The 23,696-nt window shown below is 42.4% G+C and overlaps 1 protein-coding gene across 3 annotated transcripts in view; it reads left to right on the forward strand.

Annotated features, from left to right (window-relative positions):
- Positions 1-23,696, forward strand: part of CCDC91 (coiled-coil domain containing 91) — a 138,273-nt gene that overhangs the window by 82,925 nt on the left and 31,652 nt on the right. For all 3 annotated transcript variants that reach the window (XR_015728787.1, XM_060684135.2, XM_087873312.1), the window contains 3 exons: positions 7,544-7,636; positions 8,897-8,965; positions 11,519-11,695. Coding sequence is in view for 2 of the 3 variants with exons in the window: in XM_060684135.2 (XP_060540118.2) it covers positions 7,544-7,636; positions 8,897-8,965; positions 11,519-11,695 (339 nt within the window). In the remaining variant the exon portion in view is untranslated. The remainder of the gene's footprint in view (positions 1-7,543; positions 7,637-8,896; positions 8,966-11,518; positions 11,696-23,696) is intronic.

A 23,696-nucleotide genomic window follows, 5' to 3' on the forward strand; every position in this document is an offset into this window, starting at 1 on the left:
AGCCAATCAGATCTCAGCATGGGAGAGGGGAATATGGAAGACCTTGCAGTCCCGTGAATCGTGTCATCATTTCAGGTCTCCGATGATGTCATGGAGCATGTGACATCATCATGATTAGATCTGCACTTCTAATGCTGACAATTGCATATGCATTAAACCAATCAGAATGGAATAATAATAACAACAACAACAACAACAACAACAACAACAACTTTATTGTCATTATCTTTATTGCCTTGGTAGTGCAGCGGACTAAAGTGCTGTTAAGTGCTAGCACTTAGCTACCAGCTGCCTGCAATTAGTGCAAGTTCAAATCTCACCAGGCTCAAGGTTGACTCAGCCTTCCATCCTTTCGAGGTAGATAAATTGAGGACCTGGATTGTGGGGGCAATAAGCCAACTTTGTATAGAACAATACCGCTTTGGGGGGGGCGAAAGCCCTAATAAGCAGGTATATACAAAAAAGTATGCAGGCTATTGCTATAATGCATTGTAAGCCGCCCTGAGTCTACGGAGAAGGGCGGCATATAAATTGGACTAATAATAATAATAATAATAATAATAATAATAATAATAATAATAATAAGAAGAAGAAGAAGAAGAAGAAGAAGAAGAAGAAGAAGAAGAAGAAGAAGAAGAAGAAGAAGAAGTGTATACACAGTATACCCATACAGCAAAATTCACTTAACACCCAAAGACCAGATCCAACACACATAACAATCCCCATAGACACTCACACCCACCACAATTACCCACCCCTAAACCACCCAAACATCTACACAACAGACCAAGTAATGCTGTCCAACAGCTCACTGATGGTGGCCCTTTAGTTCATTGTTGAGTGCAATTATAGCTCTGGGATAAAAACTATTCAGAAAATATGTGATCCGAGTTTTAATTGTTCTGTATCTTCTGCCAGAAGGCAACAGTCCAAAAAGATTGTAAACAGGACGGGAAGAGTCTCTGAGAATGTTATGCAACTTTCTCAAACAGCGAGATTCGAAGATGTCGTCCAGGGCTGGTAGCTGGAGTCCGATGATATTCTGGGCAGTTTTAAGAAGAACTGATCACATGTGCTACTTATGAGCAGATTGCCTGTAGATGTAGAATTTGTATGGATAAGTACTGTGACATACCAGGACTCATTTACACAAATTGCAGTAGATTAAAAAAAAAAGCATGCTAGTTGTACAAGTGTATTATTTATACACACACATAGAAACAGTATATCTGCATAATGTTTGCATTAGAACATTATGCTAGTTATACAAGTATATTATTTATACACACATATAGAAACAGTATATCTGCATGTTTGAATTAGCTAATTATAATAGTTATAATTAGCATTATTTATCTGCGCACATACATACAGAATATCTGCATGACGTTTGCATTAGTTAGTTATATATAACATTATAAATGTTTACTGTTGTAACAAGATATTAAACTATTTTTAATTCTTTTCTGTTGTATTTTTTTTCACTTATGGTTAAGCACTTGTTAAGTATGTTTTTGATTATGTATCTTTGTGTTTTCTTTTGTTTGGTTTTTTCCCCCCCTTTTTCTGTTACTATTTTAAAAGTAATAAAGCATAAATAAATGAAAAACATATGTATTATACCAACGACATCAAGGCACGGATCTAAAGTCGTATTTAATATAGCTAGAAAAGTCCATTTTTAAAAACACTTTCTGGCATGAAGTGAAGCCATGATTTTTGAAGAAGATATCAAGTTAATCAGAATAGAGCTGGAAGGGACATTAGAGGTCTTCTAGTCCAGTCCAGAGCTCAAGCAGGAGAACCTATACCATTTCAGATAAGTGGCTGTCCAGTCTCTTCTTAAAAGCCTTCAGTGATGGAGCACTCACGATTTCTGAAGGCAAGCTGTTCCACTGGTTAATTGTCCTCACTGTTAGGAACTTTCTCCTCAATTCCAGGTTGCTTCTCTCCTTGATTAGAATAGAATAACAGAGTTGGACGGGACCTTGGAGGTCTTCTAGTCCAACCCCCTGCCCAGGCAGGAAACCCTACTCCCCTTCAGACAAATGGTTGTCCAACATCTTCTTAAAAATTTCCAGTGTTGGAGCATCCACAACTTCTGGAGGCAAGTTGTTCCACTGATTCCTTGTTTTAACTGTCAGGAAATTTCTCCTTAGTTCTAGGTTGCTTCTCTCCTTGATCAGTTTCCACCCATTGCTTCTTGTCCTGCCCTCAGGTGCTTTGGAGAATAGCTTGACTCCCTCTTCTTTGTGGCAGCCCCTGAGATGTTGGAACACTGCTATCATGTCTCCCCTAGTCCTTCTCTTCATCAAACTAGACATACCCAGTTCCTGCAACCGTTCTTCATATGTTTTAGCCTCCAGTCCCCTAATCATCTTTGTTGCTCTTCTCTGCATTCTTTCTAGAGTCTCCACATCTTTCTTACATCGTGGCGACCAAAACTGGATGCACTATTCCAAGTGTGGCCTTACCAAGGCATTATAAAGTGCTATTAACACTTCACGTCATCTTGATTCTATTCCTCGGTTTATGCAGCCCAGAACTGTGTTGGCTTTTTTAGTTTCCATCCATTGTTTCTTGTCTTGCCTTCTGGTGCGTTGAAAAATAAATTGACTCCCCTCTTCTTTGTGGCAGCCTCTCAAATACTGGAATACTGCTATCATGTGTCCCCCCCCCCTTCTTTTCATTTCTGCTGTTTATTTGGAACTTACTGGTTGTAAACATAGATTGTAGAAGTTGATGGATTAGATTTGAGTAACCTGTTCAAATGATTTGGGGTGTGTGTGTGTGATATTTCTCGGTAACAGTGTGACTTCACAACAGGGTCTCTTGAGTTGCATGGTGATGATTCCTGAAACGCAGACTTCATTTTGAAAAAAATGTACCTGCTTATGAACATGATTCAATCTATTTACATTATTTTCTTTGACTCACATTCCAGGAAATAGATTTTTTCTTTTCTTTTCTTTTCTTTTTTAAACAAGAATCAAGGAAAACCACAGGGACTGTATTTATCTTTGACTCTACATCAAACATTTTCATCTGGAGCAGTTGCTCGAAACAGCTAGCAGGAAAAAAGTAACCTGTGTCTGAACTTTTGTTTTGGGGGTTTTTTTTGCAGTAGTTTTTTTTTAAAAAAACTTTATTTTTTCTTTCCCATAGGCAAAAGTTGTTTCATCTTAATTTTCTTCCTTCTTGAGCTAGGACCTGTTGCATTTTCCAGCATAACTGTAGGAGTTTTCATATGCATTGAGGGCTGTTGTTTTACTGTTGCTCATAATAAAATAAATGACAATAAAGGTTATCTCCTCTCCTCTCTGTGTCCAAAAATACACCAGGAGATGTCTGATCAACCTGGGCTTTGGCTATCGTTTATAGTTTACTTTTTTATTTTATTTATTTATCTTTATTTTATTGAATTTGTATACCGCCCTACTCCCGAAGGACTCAGGGCGGTGAACAGCCATAGAATAAAACATACAGATACAAAATTTAAAATAAACTAAAACGAATTAAATAATTTGGCCGAACAAATTTAAAACCCCAATAATTTAAAACCAAATTTAAAATTTCCATTTAAAAAGGGGAAAAGACTTAGGTCAGGCCAGCTTGATGAAATAAGAAAGTCAAAGACTTTATTGTCATTGCACATGGTACAACAAAATTAAATGCCGTCTTCAGTGTACATTATAACTATAAAAATAAAAACACAAACGTACATCCTTTACATTCTATATAATTGAAATTGAAAACCCGATATTGTACTATACCGTAGAATTCAATATGGTTATTGCCCTGGGATAGAAGCTGTTTTTCAGCCTATTTGTCCTTGTTTTGTTTTGTTTTTATAATTTTTATTAAAGAGTTTTTAAAAAATAAACAAACAAAAACAGATATTTACATCTTCTTTTCAACATCTTTGCATCAGTAATCCATATTTATACATTCTCTCTTTCTTACCTTTATCTTTTATACATATATTTCTAGTATATCATATATATATATATTCTCTTAGTCTAAATACTTTATTTACATTTAACATAAAGAGGTACCTAGTTTTCTTTCCACAATTTATATCTTCCCATTTGTTTCCTTATTCCTCCACCTAATTTAACCATTGTTTAGTTTAGTTTGTCCTTGTTTTTATTGACCTGTACCAGTGGTGGGTTTCAAATTTTTTTATTACCAGTTCTGTGGGTGTGGTTTGATGGGCATGGCATGGCATGGCTTGGTGGGCGTGGCAGGGGAAGGATACTGTAAAATCTCCATTTCCACCCCACTCCAGGGGAAGGATACTGTAAAATCTCCATTCCCTCCCCAATCCAGGGGAAGGTTACTGCAAAATCCCCATTTCCTCCCGATCAGCTGGGACTTGGGAGGCAGAGAATAGATGGGGGCGGGGCCAGGGGTGAAATGCTCTTGGTTCGGATCGGATCGCCCGATCCGGTAGCTATGGCGGCGGGTGATTCGGAGAACGGGTAACAAAAATCCCTCCCCCCCCACCATGCCCAGCTGAGCCGCACGATCATCAGAGGCTTTTTTTTTTAAAAAAAAAATTAAAAGCATTTTTTCTACAACTTCTTCCGATGAAAAAATGCTTTTAAAAGTAAAAAAAAAAAAAGCCTCCGATGATCGCGCAGTTCAGCTGGGATCATCCGAGGCTTTTCAAAGCATTTTTTCCTGCAACCTCTTGGCCGAAGAGGTGGTAAAAAAAAAATGCTTTGAAAAGTCTCTGATGTTCCCAGCTGAGTTCCCTGATCGGCAGAGAGGCATTTTTAAAAGAGCCTCTCTGACGATCCCAGCTGAGTTCCTGATCGGCAGTTCCTGATGCTTTGAAAAGTTAAAAAAAAAAAAAATGGCCACGCCCACCCAGTCACATTAACCCCCCCCCCTCCACTAAGCCATGCCCACAGAATCGGTAGTAACAGATTTTACATTTCACCCCTGGGTGGGGCCAGTCAGAATTTTTACTACCGGTTCTCCGAACTACTCAAAATTTCCGCTACCGGTTCTCCAGAACTGGTCAGAACCTGCTGAAACCCACCTCTGACCTGTACCATCTGTTAGATGGTAATAGTTTAAAAAAAAAAAAAAGGACACCCAGGATAAGATGGATCTTTATGAATGTTTTGAACTTTCTTAAGGCAGCGAGAGCTATAAAGCTCTTCCAAGGAGGGGAGAGGGCAACCAATGATCCTCTGGGCAATGGCGTTAACCCTGTGGAGCGCTGTCCTATCAGCCACTATGCAATTGGCAAATCATACACAGGTGCAGTAAGTTAAAATACTCTCTATGGTGCAGCAGTAGAAGGTCACCAGCAGTTTTTCATTCAGCTGTTGTTTGCTGAGAAGTCTCAGGTAGTATAATCTCTGCTGGGCCCTTTTGACCAGTGCTGCAATGTGAGTGCCCCAGGTCAGGTCCTCTTTTAGGATAACACCCAGAAACTTAAAACTGGCCACTTGCTCCACTCCATCTCCATTGATAACCAAGGGCTGGATGTCTGATCTATTCCTTCTATAGTCCACTATAAGCTCCTTGGTCTTATTGCTGTTAAGGACCAAGTTATTGTCTCCACACCACAAAAGCATTTCTTCTATTTCTTCTGTGGTGGCTATTTTAGGAAAAGGAGCCTGGATAGCTCAAGAGACTAAAAGCCTGTTATTAACATTCAGCTGTCTGCAATTATTGCATGTTCGAATCTCCCCAGGCTCAAGGTTGACTCAGCCTTCCATCCTTTCTAAGGTAGGTAAATTGAGGACCCAGTTTGTGGGGGCAATAAGCTGACTTTGTATAAATATACAAAAGGATGAAGGCTATTGCTTAACACATTGTAAGCCGCCCTGAGTCTCCGGAGAAGGGCGGCATATAAATCTAATTTAAAAAATAAATAAATGCCCAGAACATTTCAAACGTACCTACTGTCCCCCCAAAAAAACTGAGCGGGGAACATCCACAAAGCAATTTATATTGTAATAGAAATCCATTTTTGCAGCTTGAAATTATGATGGATGAAATTATGAAGCTTTGAAGGTTGGGAACTTCAGTAGAAGTTCAGATGAGAGCTGCCAAGATTTTGAGTAGGTCTAGAGCACGGGTGTCAAACTCATCACGTCACGTTGCTGTCACGTGACGTTTCCCCCCTTCGCGGAGCTGGGGTGGGTGTGGCCTGTACTTGACGCATCCGGTCTGCAAGACACCCCTAGTGACACCCCTAGTCTAGAGGATTCTCACTGGCTATTGCTTTGTTTTAAGGGTTATTCTGACTCATTTGGGGCCCACAGAAGCGTATGCAGCCATGGGGCTGTTTAGCGCCCTGAAACCGCTCTCCTCCTTTTGGAATTTTAATAATTTTATTCCTGTTTTTAGTTCTTTTCGTTAATATTTGTATAAAGCTGTTTTGTTTATGTTTATTTGTACACCATCCAGATTCACTTTCTGAGGGAGATGGGTGATTTTTAAATATAAATGGTAAATAAATTTCAAAATCTCTGTCTTGTCATCACCCAAATTTCCCCCAAAGACTCTATTTGACTTTCAAAGCTCCTTCCTTCTGCTGTTACCTGAATCATGGTGTCCTTCTTGAGGATGGCAGGCAGTCTGAGGAACAGTTCCTTGAGGAAACTGTGCACATCAAGGACTCTAGGGTACTTTCATAGTATATTCTGTCTAATGCACAAAGACCTCTCAGATAGAGCCACAATGACTTGAAGCACTTCCTGTTGTCATCTGCCTGATGATACCATGACATGACGTGCTATTGTCACTTCCCCCGCTGCCATCCCAGTGGATATCCATGAATAAAACCAGTTATAAACTTTGAAGATCACAAGGGTTGGTTTTATTTGTTCTCTGCCTTTTATATAAATGTAATATCTCTTCCCTTCCCTGCCCTTTCCTTCCTCCTTTTATTTCCCTTCCCTTTCCCCTTTTATTTTCCTTTCTTCTCCCCTTCCCTTCCCGTCCCCTCCCTTCCCCTTTATTCTTTTCCTTTCTTCTCCCTTTCCCTTTCCTTCCTCCTTTTATTTTATTTTCCCTTCCCCCTTTTCTTTTCATTTCTTCTCCCCTTTCCTTCCTCCTTTTATTTCCTTTCCCCCTTTTATTCTTCTCCTTTCTTTTCCCCTTCCCTTCTTCCTTTTATTTTATTTTCCCTTCCCTTCCCCTTTTATTTTATTTTCCCTTCCCCCTTTTCTTTTATTTTTATTTCTTCTCCCCTTCCCTTCCTCCTTTTATTTCCCTTCCCCCTTTTATTCTTTTCCTTTCTTTTCCCCTTCCCTTCTTCCTTTTATTTTATTTTCCCTTCCCCCTTTTATTTTATTTTCCTTTCTTCTCCCCTTCCCTTCTCCCTTTTATTCTTTTCCTTTCTTCTCTTCTTCCCTTCCTCCTTTTATTTTATTTTCCTTTCTTCTCCCCTTCCCTTCCCTCTCTTTTTTCTTTCCTCTTTTCTTTTTTTCTTTTCCCCTTCCCTTCCTTCTCACATCTTCCCTCATCTTCCCTTCTCTTTTCCCTCTCCCTTCCCCTTCATTTTCCTTCCTTCCTTTAGCATCAAAGGCTGCTTGATATGTTGGAAGAAGAGCGGAAAATCTTAGAAGAAAAAACCAAAGACTCCTTGTGGCAACAATCACAGGAATACAAGGTACTTGTCCCTTTCTAAGGGCTGCAGCTCTTGCACCATTTAAAAGAAGGTATGTCATTGACAACCAGGAAGAATCTTTCAGAGGTTAAACCCTATTTTCTTTCGCAAGGATGCAACATCTAAGCAGAAGGCCTTGAGACGGGAAGAGGGTTCAAGGACAAAAGTAGATTTCCTTAGATTGGGTTTATCTAAAACAGAGGTAGGGAACTGTGGCCCTTTTATGACCTGTGGACTTCAACTCCCAGAATTCCTGAGCTTCCTGAGCTTAGGGATTCTGGGAGTCGAAGTCCACAGGCCATAATTCCCAACCCCGATCTATGAGAAGAAATAAATCTGTAGCTGTTAGGATGCAGCTGCAACAGCTAATATGGTGCAATTTATTTCCACCATTAAGAAGTTTTTGCACCTTTATATTTCATTCCCTTTTTCCCTTCATTTTGGTTTTCTTTTTTAAGACCAGAGTTCGCATATCCATCCCTGCAGGATAATCTCCCCTTGTCAATCATAATTTACTTAAATCATCTTTAATTGATATTAATTACTTTTAGGCTGCCTTTTAGGGCAAAGGGCCTCCCAAACATACCTCATAAATATAGAATTGGGGTAAAAAGTTAATAAACATTACAGCAACACATATCTATTGAGGTCTCTCCCCACTTCTTGAGGACCTGTAAATAATACTCTGTGGCAGAACAGCTGGGCGTATTATTCATCCATGTAAAATTCTGAAATAGAATCCAGAATATTTTCTAGAGGGACATTTTCTAGGTCTGGCTTGTCAAGAGAAGGGGAACAAACTTCATTTTCCTACTCTGATTCATCACTAAACTACAAATGGGTTTCCATGATCTCTCTCTCTCTCACTTCAGCTGACTTCAGATTTGAGCATCATAGATGCCGACTCCAAATTCTGTTCCGGCAGCTGGTTGGCCAGCTGTGGTCTTTCCAGATAGCATAATCTGGAAGGAATGGAGTGTCGTCTTAAGAAGGCTTAGATGTTCTAGAAAGAAAAACTTAAAGCGAACTAAATTCTTTGGAAGATGAATTATTTGCGAGAGAGAAACGAGGGGATGGACGAATGACGAAACGGGTGTCACAACACCACCAGCTCGGCCTCTTTTGTGGTTGTGTTGTTGTGTCACGTGTTGTTACAAGGCTTCTTTTCATCATTCTGACAAAGCCTCTGGCTTCTGTGGACAGCCAAGCTTTGGAAGGTATTTTTATAGGCTTGTAATGCTTTCTACTGTGCTTTGTTTCCAGGAAATGTTGGAAAAATGCATGGAGAACGAAAGGGAACGTAATAAGGAGGCTTTGGCAACAGCTGCAAAGGTATCTTAGTATGCAAACATTGTCTCTGGGGGACCTTTTGAAGCTCCCCTTGATGTTGTTGCTTTTGACTTCGAGGAGGAGGAGAAGTTGGGACTGCAGCAAGTAAATGTAAAAGTAAAAGGGGTGACACGATAGCAGTGTTCCAATATCACAGGGGCGGCCACAAAGAAGAGGGAGTCAAACTGTTCTCCAAAGCACCTGAGGGCAGGACAAGAAGCAAAGGGTGGAAACTCATCAAGGAGAGAAGCAACCTAGAACTAAGGAGAAATTTCCCGACAGTTAGAACAATTAATCAGTGGAACAACATGCCTCCAGAAGTTGTAAATGCTCCAACACTGGAAGTTTTCAAGAAGAGATTGAATAACCATTTGTCTGAAGTGATGTAGGGTTTCCTGCCTAAGCAGGGGGTTGGACTAGAAGACCTCGAAGGTCCCTTCCAACTCTGTTATTCAGTTCTAAATATCTGGAATCTGGAGTTCTTAATGAGGGAGGGGGAGTTACTGTTCTGCTGGGTTTTTGTTCTTCTTGATACCTGTTATCTTATCAAACCATATTAGAACAAAAACAGAAGTCCTAGAAGCAAGAGAAAAACTTCTTCTGTTTCCCTTCAGTCATTCTAATAAGCACTGAGTACTTTAGATGGTGGGGCCCCACTCTGGAAAGCTTTACATAGTGGATATTTTGAGAATAAGGTATTTTGAACAATCAATTCAGGCTGAGAATAGAATATAAAATTACACTAGACTAGACTAGACTAGGCTAAAGAGGGGAGGGGAGGGGAGGGGAGGGGAGGGGAGAGGAGAGGAGAGGAGAGGAGAGGAGAGGAGAAGAGAAGAGAAGAGAGGAGAGGAGAGGAGAAGAGAGGAGAAGAGAAGAGAAGAGAAGAGAAGAGAAGAGAAGAGAAGAGAAGAGAAGAGAAGAGAAGAAGAGTTCCTTATTGGCCAAGCGCAATTGGACATATATAAGCTCTCAGTGCACATACATACAACAAAGTGATCAATAATAAATCATAAGGTACAAACAATAAAGTGATATAATCATAAGATTACCAATATGAGAAGGTAATAGGAAGTATAAAAAGAATAATAGCAATACACAGCCCTGCTACATGAATAAATATCCTTAGACATAAGACAGTGCTGTGGGAATTAGGAATTTAGCAGAGGGATGGCATAGATCTATTTCAAGCTTTTTAGCTTTCAAGCTTTTTTAGCTTTCATCAGCTAGCCATACCCTTACTTGGATTCGAACTTGGGCTTCCTGCATGTTAGGCAGTTGAATTCGTCCAAATTCGAATCCAAGTAAGGGTATGGCTAGCTGATGAAAGCTAAAAAGCTTGAAATAGATCTATAGTAGTCTCCCTTTATTTCTTTATCAGCAAAATATAAATTTGATATATATATATATATATATATGTGTGTGTGTGTGTGTGTGTGTGTGTGTGTATAAAAATTTATAACTAAATATATATAAATTTATATAAATATATATATATATATAAATATATATAATTTATATTATATTATATTATATTATATTATATTATATTATATTATATTATATTATATTATATTATATTATATTTATTATATTACATTAAATATATTAATTGTTTTATATTATAATTAATATAATAATATATTATTATATATATTTATTACTATATTTATTATTATCTTGTGCCACTGTTGTTAAATTTTAGTTTCCAATCCTGGTGTAACTCCCAGCCACTCCTCCTGTCTGCCTTTGCCATCCTTTCTCCTTTTATGTAGGTGAGGACACGAGATGAGGAAAAACAGTCCCCGTCTTCTCACTTGGCCTTACCGCATAATGCCCAGTAGCCGTGCTGAAAATAATATTTCCTGTTCCTGCCCTGTTATTCTGAGGCTAGAAAGAAAAGACTATCATACTGTATGAATAGAGAATATAGTTTTTATAGTCTAGTAAGTGGAACTAATCTTTGGCTGATGTTCATAATTTGTCCAATTGGTTTTTACAGCAGAAATATTTCAGTATAAAGACCGTGTTCAGAGAACTTCTGAAAAAGTGTTTTAAAGAAAGATGGAAACTGGAAATCTAATGTTATCGAGAACAGTTGTTTTCAGTTTCCAAAATTAACCCAGTCTTCAGAATGAATTTAAATGAACTTGAGGGCCTTTTCCTGCAAAATAACGGTTGACATTTTAGGGATTAGAGCAAGAGTAAAATGCTACCAGTTCACTCCGGTTTGGGCAAACCGGTAGTGAGAAAAACCTACTGGTTCCTCCGAACCGGTATTTCTGATGATCAGCTGTGTCGCGGGGTTTACCTTTGCTAGAAAGCAGGATTTCCTCCTTTCTAGCGAAGCTAAATCGCGGGCCACAGCTGATCCCCCCTGCTGTTCTACTTACCTTCCCAAGCCTCCTTTTGGTGCGCACTGCGCATACGCGACCAGCAAACTGGTAGCAAACCAGTTCAGATTTCACCACTGCATTAGAGGCAACATTTTGGATACTGAACTGCTGAAATGTTTGCGTTTAGATTCTCGCTGACCCTCGTTATTTGATGCTGCAGGTGGAAAAAGAGGATCTGCAGGCTGCCATCCTAGCAGCAGTAACAGCTGAAAGGGAAAACATGAAAAAGCTGCATGATCAAGAAAAAGAATTATGGCAAGCAGAGAGAAACAAAGATCGCGAGAAGATTGCTCAGGCGGTAGAAGAAGCAGCCGAACGACAAAAGCAGAGTTCAGAAGTTAGTGAATTTTATGTTCTCTGGGTTATCAGTCGCTGTACATCATATGTAGCGTGTTTCAGGTTTGTTCAAATTCATATGCGGAGGGAGGGAGGGAGGAACATAAATGGGCAGGTACCGTATTTTTCGGAGTATAAGACGCACCGGAGTATAAGACGCACCTACCTTTTTTTGGTGAGGAAAAGAAGAAAAAGAAATCTCCCTCTGCCTCTGCCTCTGCCTCTTTGCAGCAAACAGCCTGCTTTACTTTCATTTTCATTTTCAGCATAGCTTGATTAGCACAAGGAAAAAAAAATCTGCTCCAGCAATTTACCTCTTTGCAGCAAGCAGTAGAGCCCTGCGCAAAACAGCTGAGAGCAAATCAGCTGAGAGTCGGGAGGCTGATCCAATCAACTTGTGCTAATTAGGATGTGCTGAAGCTGAAAGGAGTTGTTTTTTCTTGTTGTTTGCTTGCAAGGAGATAACTGCTACGAGGCAGAGGCCAAAGGGTGGGGGCCAGTGGGTGGGCAGGGCTACATTCGGTGTATAAGACGCACCTAAATTTTCACCCCCTTTTAGAAGGGAAAAAGGTGTGTCTTATACTCCGAAAAATACGGTAAGTCCCAGAACTGTTTGGGGCTCCTGAGCCATCCTTGCAGCTGGTTCTCTGTGGTGCCAAGACATTGAGAGAGAGAGAGAGGATTGATATCTTGACTGCATTCAGGTTTTGGCAGTGAGCTAAGTTTCTCTGGTACTGGAGGCTGTTGGACTGGATCAGGGTGGACAGATAGCAATAGCACTTTGACTTACATACCGCTTCACAGTGCTTTTACAGCCCTCTCTAAGCAGTTTACAGAGTCAGCATATTGCCCCCCAACAATCTGGGTCCTCATTTTACCAACCTCAGAAGGATGGAAGGCTGAGTCAACCTTGAGCCTGGTGAGATTCGATCTGCCAAACTGCTGGCAGCCGGTGATCAGCAGAAGTAGCCTGCAGTACTGCACTCTAACCACTTCGCCACCACGGCTCAGATAGTGCCTTAGTCCCTATGGATTGCTTAGGGCAGGGGTGTCAAACTTGATTTCATCAGGGTTGTATTTGACCTCGGTGGGGTGGGGGGTGGGGCATGACCATAGTGGGCATGGCCAGCTCGACGTCACTTGTGTCAGGGGCACTTGTGGTGGCCTAGTGCTAAGGCAGGATTTCTCTCAGACCCTCACTCACTCATAATCCTCCTTCCTTCCTTCCTCAATGGCAGACAACCAATTCTTCCGATAACACGCTTGGCAGCAACCCAATAGCTGCTTGCCAAGAACTTTACTCATAAACCAAAATACACACAGTCAAGAATTGTCCAGTTCGTAAAATAAATCCAAGGCTGATAATGTTGTTTCCAAAGATGCAATGTGACTCGATAGTAGTTAGTTTTCTCCGTCACAGAGTCTGAATGGCCACCTCACCCCCTTTTATACCCTGTGGGGTGTGGTCCAGTGACTCAGCTTAATCTCTGGCACGCCTTTTCTTCTGTTGCGCGCGCTTATCTCTGCGACGCTGCCGAGGATCCAGCCAAGACTCATTTCCCTCATCACTGTCCACCTGTGGCTGCGTGGACGTGCTTGGCCCCGGCTCTATCTCTTGCCCTTCGGCAGACACCGAAGGCATTGCCAGAGAGGAGGGTCCTAGAGAGGGAGGCCTTGTCAACTCCTCTCCTTCACTCTCGGAGTCCTCTCCTGCCGATGACACAGGCTCAGGTAACGGAGCCACAACACTGAGATTCTGCTAGACTCGTGGCCAGAAATATTTGCCACACATCTTGGTATCAAGAGGCTGCAAAATAAACCAAGTTCTAGATTGAGGGATTCCTTGATGGTCTCTGAGCTTCGTTGTTTCCTTGCAGACCCAAACTAGGTACCAACATCAGTGCTAGTAAGGCCTGGGGTTTATTTATAAACTGAGAGCAAGCCCTACTCCCTTACTAGCACTGATGATGTTACCTAGTTTAGTAATGAAATGTCTACACAAAAACAAGCAAGCTCAGAGAGCACCAAGGAGCCCTCATTTCAACCCTAAACTACAAATATTCCACTTTCATCCAATCTAGATTTTTCTGCAAATGCCAAAGTCTTTTGTTCACTGCTACATTTTGTTTGGAATAGGATTAGCATCCTAGAATATAGTTTGGTAGCAAGCCAACTGTTTCTAAATTCTTGGAACAACAGTAATAATAAAAGGATATTTTTTCTGCAGTTCAAGAGCTTGAATTGCCAGTTGTTTGTTTATTTTATTCACTCATCAAATTTACGTATATGGCCGCCCCTCTCATGGAAAGTGATTTTAATCTAAGGTTCCGTAAACTCGGTATAAAAAAAGTAACTTGTCATGTTATGAGATAATCTCTTCATTTCATGGGGAAGATGAAGAGCTTAGTTCAAACAGTTGTTGAAAAGTGGCTGAGATCTTTCATTATGAAGGCTTCGGGCTCCTACTGTGAACGCTGCTGATGGTGAACAGACCTTCTAATATTTGAAACCCTCTGAGCTTGGATGTCAACAACTTAGAGTCTTAGAAAGACTCCATTAATTAATTTATTTTATTTATTTATTTATTAAATTTTTATACCGCCCCCTCTCCCGAAGGACTCAGGGCGGTGAACAGCCAGAATTAAAAACACACAATACAAATATTAAAATACATTAAAATGAAATTAAATTATCTTTGGCTTCTCCAATTTAAAACCCCTTACCCATAAAATTCCCCAATTAAAAAATTTTAACCCAGCCCGGCTTGCTGAAATAAAAAAGTCTTCAGGGCCCGGCGGAAGGTCCGGAGGTCCGGGATTAGTCGTATCCCTGGGGGTAGCTCATTCCAGAGGGCGGGTGCCCCCACAGAGAAGGCTCTTCCCCAGGGGGTCGCCAGCCGACATTGCCTGACAGACGGCACCCTGAGGAGGCCCTCTCTGTGGGAGCGTGTTGGCCGGTGGTCCACTGTGGATTTTTCTAACATTGAGGGGGTGGGGGTTAAGACAGTGAGAAGACCCCTCTTTTGTAATGAACTGTTTATCATGAATGATGAACGGTTTATCGTGAGGTAAACTACTTCGGTTTGGAATAGATCAAACAGAGTCTCCTGCAGAGGGAGGAGGAGAACAAGTGCAAAATGACGTCCCCACTCTCAGTCCTAAAAGCAGTTGAGGAAACTGTTATTAAAAGCTGCTGAGAGATGGAGAAGGACCTGAAAAGCTGATTACTTCATGTCATCTGTAATAGCAGTCAGCTTGGTCCAGGGGTGAAATCCAAAAATTTTTCCCTACCGGTTCTGTGGGCGTAGCTTGGTGGGCGTGGCAGGGGAAGGATACTGCAAAATCTCTATTCCCACCCCACTCCAGGGGAAGGATACTGCAAAATCTCCATTCCCTCCCCTCCTGGGGGAAGGATATTGCAAAATCTCCATTCCCACCCCACTCTGGGGCCAGCCAGAGATGGTATTTGCCGGTTCTCTGAACTACTCAAAATTTCCACTACCGGTTCTCCAGAACCTGTCAGAACCTGCTGGATTTCACACCTGGCATGGTCTCAGTTTTACACCCAGGCCTGAATTGGGAAGTCTGGGTAATCTGTTTTAAGGAGATCTCTGTGCAACTATCTATCCCTAAAGATAAAGGTTCCCCTCGCACATATGTGCTAGTCGTTCCCGACTCTAGGGGACGGGGCTCATCTCCGTTTCAAAGCTGAAGAGCCAGCGCTGTCCGAAGACGTCTCCGTGGTCATGTGGCCGGCATGACTCAACGCCAAAGGTGCACGGAACGCTGTTACCTTCCCACCAAAGGTGGTCCCTAGTTTTCTACTTGCATTTTTTACTTGCTTTCGAACTGTTAGGTTGGCAGAAGCTGGGACAAGTAACGGGAGCTCACTCCATTAGGCGGCACTAGGGATTCGAACCACTGAACTGTTAACTGTTATTGTTAAAAAGTTTGACATTTGTAATGGCAAAACATATAAAATCACATCAATTCTTCAAACTTCTGCATTAATTTTTCCCTATTGAACCAAAAAAAAACCAACCATCCACTTTACTTTCTCTAAAGATAAAATAATCCCTTTTAGATCTCTTCTGGGAGGAGGTTTCGAAGTATTTATAGCTGGACTACCTGATTTTGTAGTTTTTCCCGCCATAAATATGTATGCATCCAAACTAGACTGTGTTGTTTCTCCGTGTCATATAATATATGTGGTATATACATAATATTTATTATCTATCTATCTACCTACCTACCTATCTACCTACCTAAATACCTACCAGAGATCGGTTTCAGCAGGTTCTGACCAGTTCTGGAGAACTGGTAGTGAAAATTTTGAGTAGTTCAGAGAACCGGTAGTAAAAATTCTGACTGGCCCCGCCCCCATCTATTCTCTGCCTCCCGAATCGGTAGGAAATGGGGATTTTGCAGTAACCTTCCCCTGGATTGGGGAGGGAATGGAGATTTTACAGTATCCTTCCCCTGCCATGCCCACCAAGCCACACCCACCAACCCATGCTACGCCCACCAAGCCACACCCACAGAACCGGTAGTAAAAAAATTTGAAACCCACCACTGCTACCTATCTACCTACCTTGTCATGTTTATTTAGTGAAAAATTGGAGTTAGTGACCCTTTAAGAGCTGTATGCAGCGAAATTTCATTTTTAATGTACGGCAATTAGTGTACATTCAAAGTGACAATAAAGTCTATTCTACTCTACTCTACTCTACTCTACTCTACCCTACCCTACCCTACCCTACCCTACCCTACCCTACCCTACCCGACCCCATTAGCCTCCTACGCCACTCAGGCTTCTATTCTATTCTGTTCTATTCTATTCTATTCTATTCTATTCTATTCTATTCTATTCTATTCTATTCCATTCCATTCCATTCCATTCCACTCCACTCCACTCCACTCCACTCCACTCCACTCCACTCCACTCCACTCCATTCCATGTAAATAATTTGCTAGCTATCTTAATAAACTAAAAATACTCTTTCAGGAGAAATAAAGATGACAAAGATAAATTATATTAAATTGCCATAGGGCAGGGCTAGGCAGAGGATGGATAGGGTAGGGTAGGGTAGGACAGGACAGGACAGGACAGGATAGGACAGGACAGGACATTGGAGGTCTTCTAGTCCAAACCAGTGGTGGGTTTCTCCCAGTTCGGTCCGGTTCGGCTGAGCCGGTAGCGGTGACGATATGACATCACCGAACCAGTTCTCCCCCCCCTCCACGTTATTCTTACCTTTTATTTGGTCCCACCCCCCAATCTATTGCTGCCTCCTGAGTCCCAGCTGATGACTAGAGGGAAAAAAACTATTTAAACTCTTGCCGCGGGGCTTCAAAGGGCCGTCCTACAGCTGATCAGTGTTAAAAGCAAACAAATGAGTCGGGTCGTAAGTGCGAGGACTGGTTGTAAGTGCGAGGACCTTCCAGAAATGACTCTGACCAGCTAGCCACGCCCACCTAGTCACATGACCTCCAAGCCACGCCCACAAAATAAGCCACGCCCACAGAACCGGTAGTAAAAAAATTTAGAACCCACCCCTGGTCCAAACCCCTGCTTATGCAGGAGAACCTATACCATTTTAGAGAAGCGACTGTCTAGTCTCTTCTTAAAAGCCTCCAGTGATGGAGATGAAAATAGAAGATTCCGGAGAGCAGTATCTGCAGCAGCGGAAGGGTTTTAAGTAAATCCCAAAGTCTTGTCTGTTTCTTTTGCTGCCATTTCCATTTTTTTTGAAACATCTGTTATCCAGGTGGATCAAAAGCCAACGATGACACGAAGCCTCTTTCATTTGAAAGAAAGCCTTTGATAGTTCTCCTTAGCCTTTCTGGAATGCAATAAAGTTGAAAGAAAACTTCACTTCCTAAAAATAAGAAGCGTTCTGATTGCAACAGTATGACGGCGCTTCCTCTACCGTGTCGTGATTTTTATACCAGATGCAGGAAAAGTCTTCGCAATGACCTGTTTCCTGCCGTGCAATCAGGATGGGTGAAGTTCTACCGTTTCGGTTCTATTTTTAGCACCTTGCTTAGATTCGACACGGTCCTTTAAAAGGCAAAGGCCAATATTTTGCACCGTTGGAACAAATCGTTTGTGGATTCTTCCTCCGATTCTCCGGTTGTTTTTAATTCAGACCATTTGTCTGCTACTCCCTGGAAAGGATACAGTGGAGCACCGAAAAACCATAATCCCCTTTCTTATTGTTTGTATATATGAAATGTTTACTCCCATCTGTACGGTATAAAATTACATAAGATGCAGATGTTGGAAACCGTCTACCAGCCTAATTCAGCAAGAAAAACAATACTCCCTAAAAACAAAAGAAAAGAAAGTAAATTGGCAGTTATATTTAGACCGGTACAATTTCTCAGAAAATATAAACTGGGGTTGTTTTTATAGTTTAACTTTTTGAAGAAGGATCTACGATTGTTGTGGCCCATCAGCGGCCTGTGCAGCTGGTGGCTGATTCCGACAGCGAGGAGGCTGGTGTGGTGCTGCGCCAGCAGCCTGTGCAGCTGGCACTCGAATCAGACAATGAGGAGGATGGAAAAGATGTGGTGCCAGAGGCGGGGATTCAGCCAGGGCCTTCAGAACCACCAGAAGCTCCCATAAGTGAAGAGGAGGAAGAGAAGGAGCCTCTTCTCAATGCGCAGAGCTGCCAAAAGGCAGGAGTGGCTCCTCAGGAGGAGGTCTCCTTGAGAGTAAGGCTTGGGGCTAATTGGCCACTCCCTTAGCCTATTTAAGGAAGGATGACGACTGAGGCAATTTGCAGGGAACAACTTCGTTTACTCTCCTTTGCATCTTGACCTTAGTTCTCTTATCAGCTTCCTGCAAATTGCTTCTGGGCTTTCTGCCAATCATAGTAAGATTACGATTATTTATTCTTTGGATTCTTGTAGGCTGGTAAGAAAGTTAATTAGCAGCCCTTGTTTGAAAAAGACTGATTTAATTTAGTAAACTAAGGTTTGTACAGACTTTATGTGTGCTGCGTTCTTTGGGGTCCGTAGCTGGGGCAGAACAATGATTAGCTGCCTTGTAATACATCCAAATGTAAGCAAGTGGGGGGAAATAAACAAATAAAGCAACAAATTGAAAGAAACTGAAAAGTACAGGTAGTCCTCGAGTTACGACCGCAATCAAACCCAAACTTTGTGTTGTTAAGCGAGACGGTTGTTAAGTGAATCTCATCCCATGTTACGATCTTTCTTGCCATTGTTGTTAAGTGAATCACCGCAGGGGGTCGGTTAATAACACGGTTGTTAAGTGAATTAACGGCTTGCCCATTGACTTTGCTTGTCAGAAGGTTGCCAAAGTTAATCACACAATCTCAGGACACTGCAACTGTCATAAATACATGCCAGTTGCCAAGCCTCCGAATTTTGATCATGTGACTGTGGGAATGTTGCAATAATTGTAACTTTGAAAAACGGTCATAAGTCACCGTTTTTTTCAGTGCCCTTGTAATTTTGAACGGTCGCTAATCAAGCTCTTGTAGGTCGGGGACTGCCTGTACATCCTTTTTCTTCTTCTGGACACTGATGGAAGGATGTGGAGCAATTTCCCCAGGAAATTTTGGTAGCCCTCAACATACGACCACAAATGACCCCAAATGTCATTAAGTGACATTTGACACTTAACAATGTCGTTAAGTGAGACATTGGTTCTGTTGTGACCCAGGCCCAAGTAGGTAGTATTCGACGCAAACAGTTCCAAAACAAACAGACTTTATTAGAACAGCTGAGAATTAACTCATTCTCAGCATAGTCCACTGGAACTTCAAAACTTGGTTGTAAGTTGCCCTGTGGAGGTCCATCAGGTTCTGACCTAGGCTTCCCCAAATCACAAAGCAGACTCCTCGTCCCGATAAAACCCCTTTTATTTAGGTTAAAGGGAATTCCTCTCCAGCAAAGTCACGGCAAACAGTCTTTCATGAGATTCACAACTACATACCTTTATCAGGCTTGGAGAGTTGCCAGGCCGATATCTTCCAAATGCCAGCAATTACTTGGCAAGAAGTCAGGAACAAATCTTCACCCTCATGAATTGAACTAATTGTCTCCTGCAAACTCCCCTCCCCTTTCACTCCTCTTTATTCCCTCTGGGAGGGGCCATTCACCGTCCACCTGTGCCTTTACTCCAGAGTTGTCCCATGTTCCTTAGCTCTTCCCTTCTCCTGGCGGCTCTGCACATGTGCACACTGGGATCTGTTGTGGCTCCGTTACCTAAGCCTGTGTTATCGGCAGGAGAGAACTCCGAGAGTGAAGGAGAGGAGTTGGCAAGGCTCCCTCTCCAGGACCCTCCTCTCTGGCAATGCCTTCAGTGTCCGCCGAAGGGCAAGAGATAGGCCCGGGGCCAAGCACGTCCACGCAGCCACAGGTGGACAGTGATGAGGAAGATGAGTCTTGGCTGGATCCTCGGCAGCGTCACAGAGATAAGCGCGCGCAGCAGAGGAAGAGGCGTGCCAGGGATTAGGCTGAGTCATTGGACCACACCCCACAGGGTATAAAAGAGGGTGTGGTGGCCGGTTCAGCTCTGTGACAAGCAAAAAACGGATATCGGACGACCTTCTTTGTATTTACTGGACTTTGTTGATTATTGTGTATTGGCTTTGTACCCGGACGAAGGGAGAAACTCCCTCCTCGTGAGTAAAGAATACCTGGCCGCCAGCCACTGGGTTGCTGCCAATTCTGATACAGGATAAACTGTTGTTGGCTGAGTTCTTTAACTGTTGCCTGTCTGTGTGGGTGCGTGTGTGAGACTCCAAAGGCAGCTGATAATTGTCAGACGGCCCTGGCTCCCTCTCTGCCTCTGAGGCAGAGCCCTCATCAGAGCCTTCCCCAGACTCCAGGACTGGCCCATGTTCCTCCCCAACCTCCTCACTGTCTGAATCTGGTATTAGCTCCGCTGGCCGCTGACGGGCCACAACACATCGTAGCTTTGAACACTCACTAAGCAACCGGTCATAAATTGAGAACTGTCTATACTCCTTCAGCAGAAGAGGTCTTCTCTCCAGGTCTGCTGGTGCTCTTCAGAAGTCAGGGCTTCGAGAAGGCCTCCCTAGAAACGGCTCTCCTTGGTATCCCTCCAATTGTTCCTTCTGTCATCAGCCTTTCAGAAAAGTGTTTAGCTTGCAGAAATGGAGATCTCCTTCTTCCTGTCACCTCCTCCTTTGCAGCTTAAGAGCCCAGATTTTCAGCTTTCCCGCTGATCCCGTTTCTTCACACGTTTCTTTTGTTTTGCAGCCTTATGACCTCACTGGTGAATTTTCCCATTTATCTTGCAAACTGCTTGCACTGCATTTAAGAAACAATCAATATGTACGCGCACGATCCTGGACTAAAAGAGCCTTTATTCTTGTGGTAATCATGGTCAAGAAATCCCAGCGATTACAGGAATTAGAACAAACCCAGGAGCTTTACAAACATTGGGCAGGTGGTTGTGTGATGGTTCAACCGCGACTGCATTTTCTTTGTTCCCTCTTGTGGGCTGTGTGTCTAACCTGTGCTTTGTTTTGTTTTTTTCCTTTAAGGGGAAATGTCTATGGAGATTCTCAACCATCCAGGTCGTCATTGTCCCAAAGGGCAACTTTTCCAAAAGCTGTCCTTTGCTTTTTCCAAAAGGCAACTGGGACTTTCTTGGGGGTTTTTTTTCCCCCCCTTTCACTTCTCATCCAAGAATGAATTCTGGATGAATGAATTCTGAAGAACCTTCTTGGGTGAGAAACAAAATCTGTTCAACGGGAAAAAACAAACAAACCAAGAAACACTTGCCTTTTGAAAAAAAGAAAGATGAACTCTCACCTTTGGGAGTTCTGTAAGGGGAGTAAAGATAAATCTTTACTCCCCTTACCTAAATCTTCTCCCCTTTTAAATATTAATTTTAACTACAAATTTTAATCTGTTTAAATTATGGGGTATTTTAAATTCAGCCAAATTATTTAATTCGTTTTTAATTCATTTTAAATTTTTGTATTTCTGTGTTTTTATCTTCTGGCTGTTCACCGCTCTGAGTCCTTCGGGAGAAGGGCGGTATAGAAATTTAATAAATAAATAAATAAAAATAAATAAATAAATAAAAGGTAAAGGTTCCCCTCGCACATGTGCTAGCCATTCCCAACTCTAGGGGGCGGTGCTCATCTCCGTTTCAAAGCCGAAGAGCCAGCGCTGTCCAAAGACGTCTCCGTGGTCACGTAGCAGGCATGACTAAATGCCGAAGGTGCAAGGAACGCGGTTCCCTTCCCACCAAAGGTGGTCCCTATTTTTCTACTTGCCTTTTTTACGTGCTTTCGAACTGCTAGGTTGGGAGAAGCTGGGACAAGTAACTAGACCTCACCCCGTTATGCGCCACTAGGGATTCGAACCGCTGAACTGCCGACCTTTCGATCAACAAGCTCAGTGTCTTAGCCACTGAGCCACTGTGTCCCATTGTAAGGGCAGTACTCTCCTTGAATAAATGATTCTTAGACAATTCCATTTACGCTCTGCAAACTGATCTCTAGGCTTCTATAGATTTTTTTTCTCCTATTAGTCTCTCTTCTATACAATGGCAGTGGCTTCCTTAAGACTCTCAAAGACCTGAATGTTGCAAGTAGGTCTCATAGCACCCGTCTGCCATGTCTCAAGTTCTCAGTAGGAGCAGTTCCATGCATGGGTGTCCCTTAAAAGCCATGGAGATATAACTCATACATCATCATCCCCCAAATGACATTCTGGCATGCCCCAAATCTTTTGTCTCCTCTGTGAATGTGTCTGCTTGCAGAATACGCTAATAAAAGAGCAACAAAGATGATTAGGGGACTAAAGGCTAAAACATAGGAAGAACAGTTGCAGGAACTGAGTATGTCTAGTTTAATGAAAAGAAGGACTAAGGGAGACATGATAGCAGTGCTCCAATATCTCAGGGGCTGCCACAAAGAAGAAGGAGTCAAGCGATTCTCCAAAGCACCTGAGGGCAGGACAAGAAGCAACGGGTGGAAACTAATCAAGGAGAGAAGCAACTTAGAACCAAGGAGAAATTTTCTGACAGTGAGAACAATTAATCAGTGGAAAAATTTGCAAATGCAGAAGTTGCAAATGCTCCAACACTGGAAGTTTTTAAGAAGAGATTGGATAACCATTTGTCTGAAATGATATAGGGTTCCTGCCTAAGCAGGGGGTTGGACTAGAAGACCTCCAAGGTCCCTTCCAACTCTTCTCTTCTCTTCTCTTCTCTTCTCTTCTCTTCTCTTCTCTTCTCTTCTCTTCTCTTCTCTTCTCTTCTCTTCCCTTCCCTTCCCTTCCCTTCCCTTCCCTTCCCTTCCCTTCCCTTCCCTTCCCTTCCCCTATCCTATCCTATCCTATCCTATCCTATCCTATCCTATCCTATCCTATCCTATCCTATCCTATCCTATTAAGGTGGAGGAGTGTAGGAGATGATCAGGCTAAGCCCGAGAGAGGGATGAAATGCATCATCTGTCACGAGTCCCTTCACACCCACAAGACATCTAAGTCCAGCCCACTGTGAATTCTTATTTACCACCAAATGTCTGTTAGTAGTTCAGATTCTTATAGGAAGCTTACAATGAATCTTTATACCTGTCTGAACTGCCTGGATCTCCTGATTTCCCTGGTGCTAAAGAAGGAGGGTTTTTGTGTGGAATGTAGTCAGGAGTCCCAGGAGGAAGGGGCTCTTTCCAAGGGGACAAAGAGACACCGGAGCTAGGGGGCGGTGCTCATCTCTGTTTCAAAGCTGAAGAGCCAGCGCTGTCCAAAGATATCTCCGTGGTCATGTGGCCTCCATGACTAAACGCCAAAGGCACATGGAACGCTGTTACCTTCCCACCAAGATGGTCCCTATTTTTCTACTTGCATTTTTTACATGCTTTCGAACTGCTAGGTTGGCAGAAGCTGGGACAAGTAACGGGAGCTCACCCCGTTATGCGGCACTAGGGATTCGAACTGCTGAACTGCCGATGTTTCAATCGACAAGCTCAGTGTCTTATATAGAAT

The sequence above is a fragment of the Pantherophis guttatus genome, chromosome 7 (assembly GCF_059756535.1).
Source record: "Pantherophis guttatus breed Tessera chromosome 7, ASM5975653v1, whole genome shotgun sequence".
NCBI lineage: Eukaryota > Metazoa > Chordata > Lepidosauria > Squamata > Colubridae > Pantherophis > Pantherophis guttatus.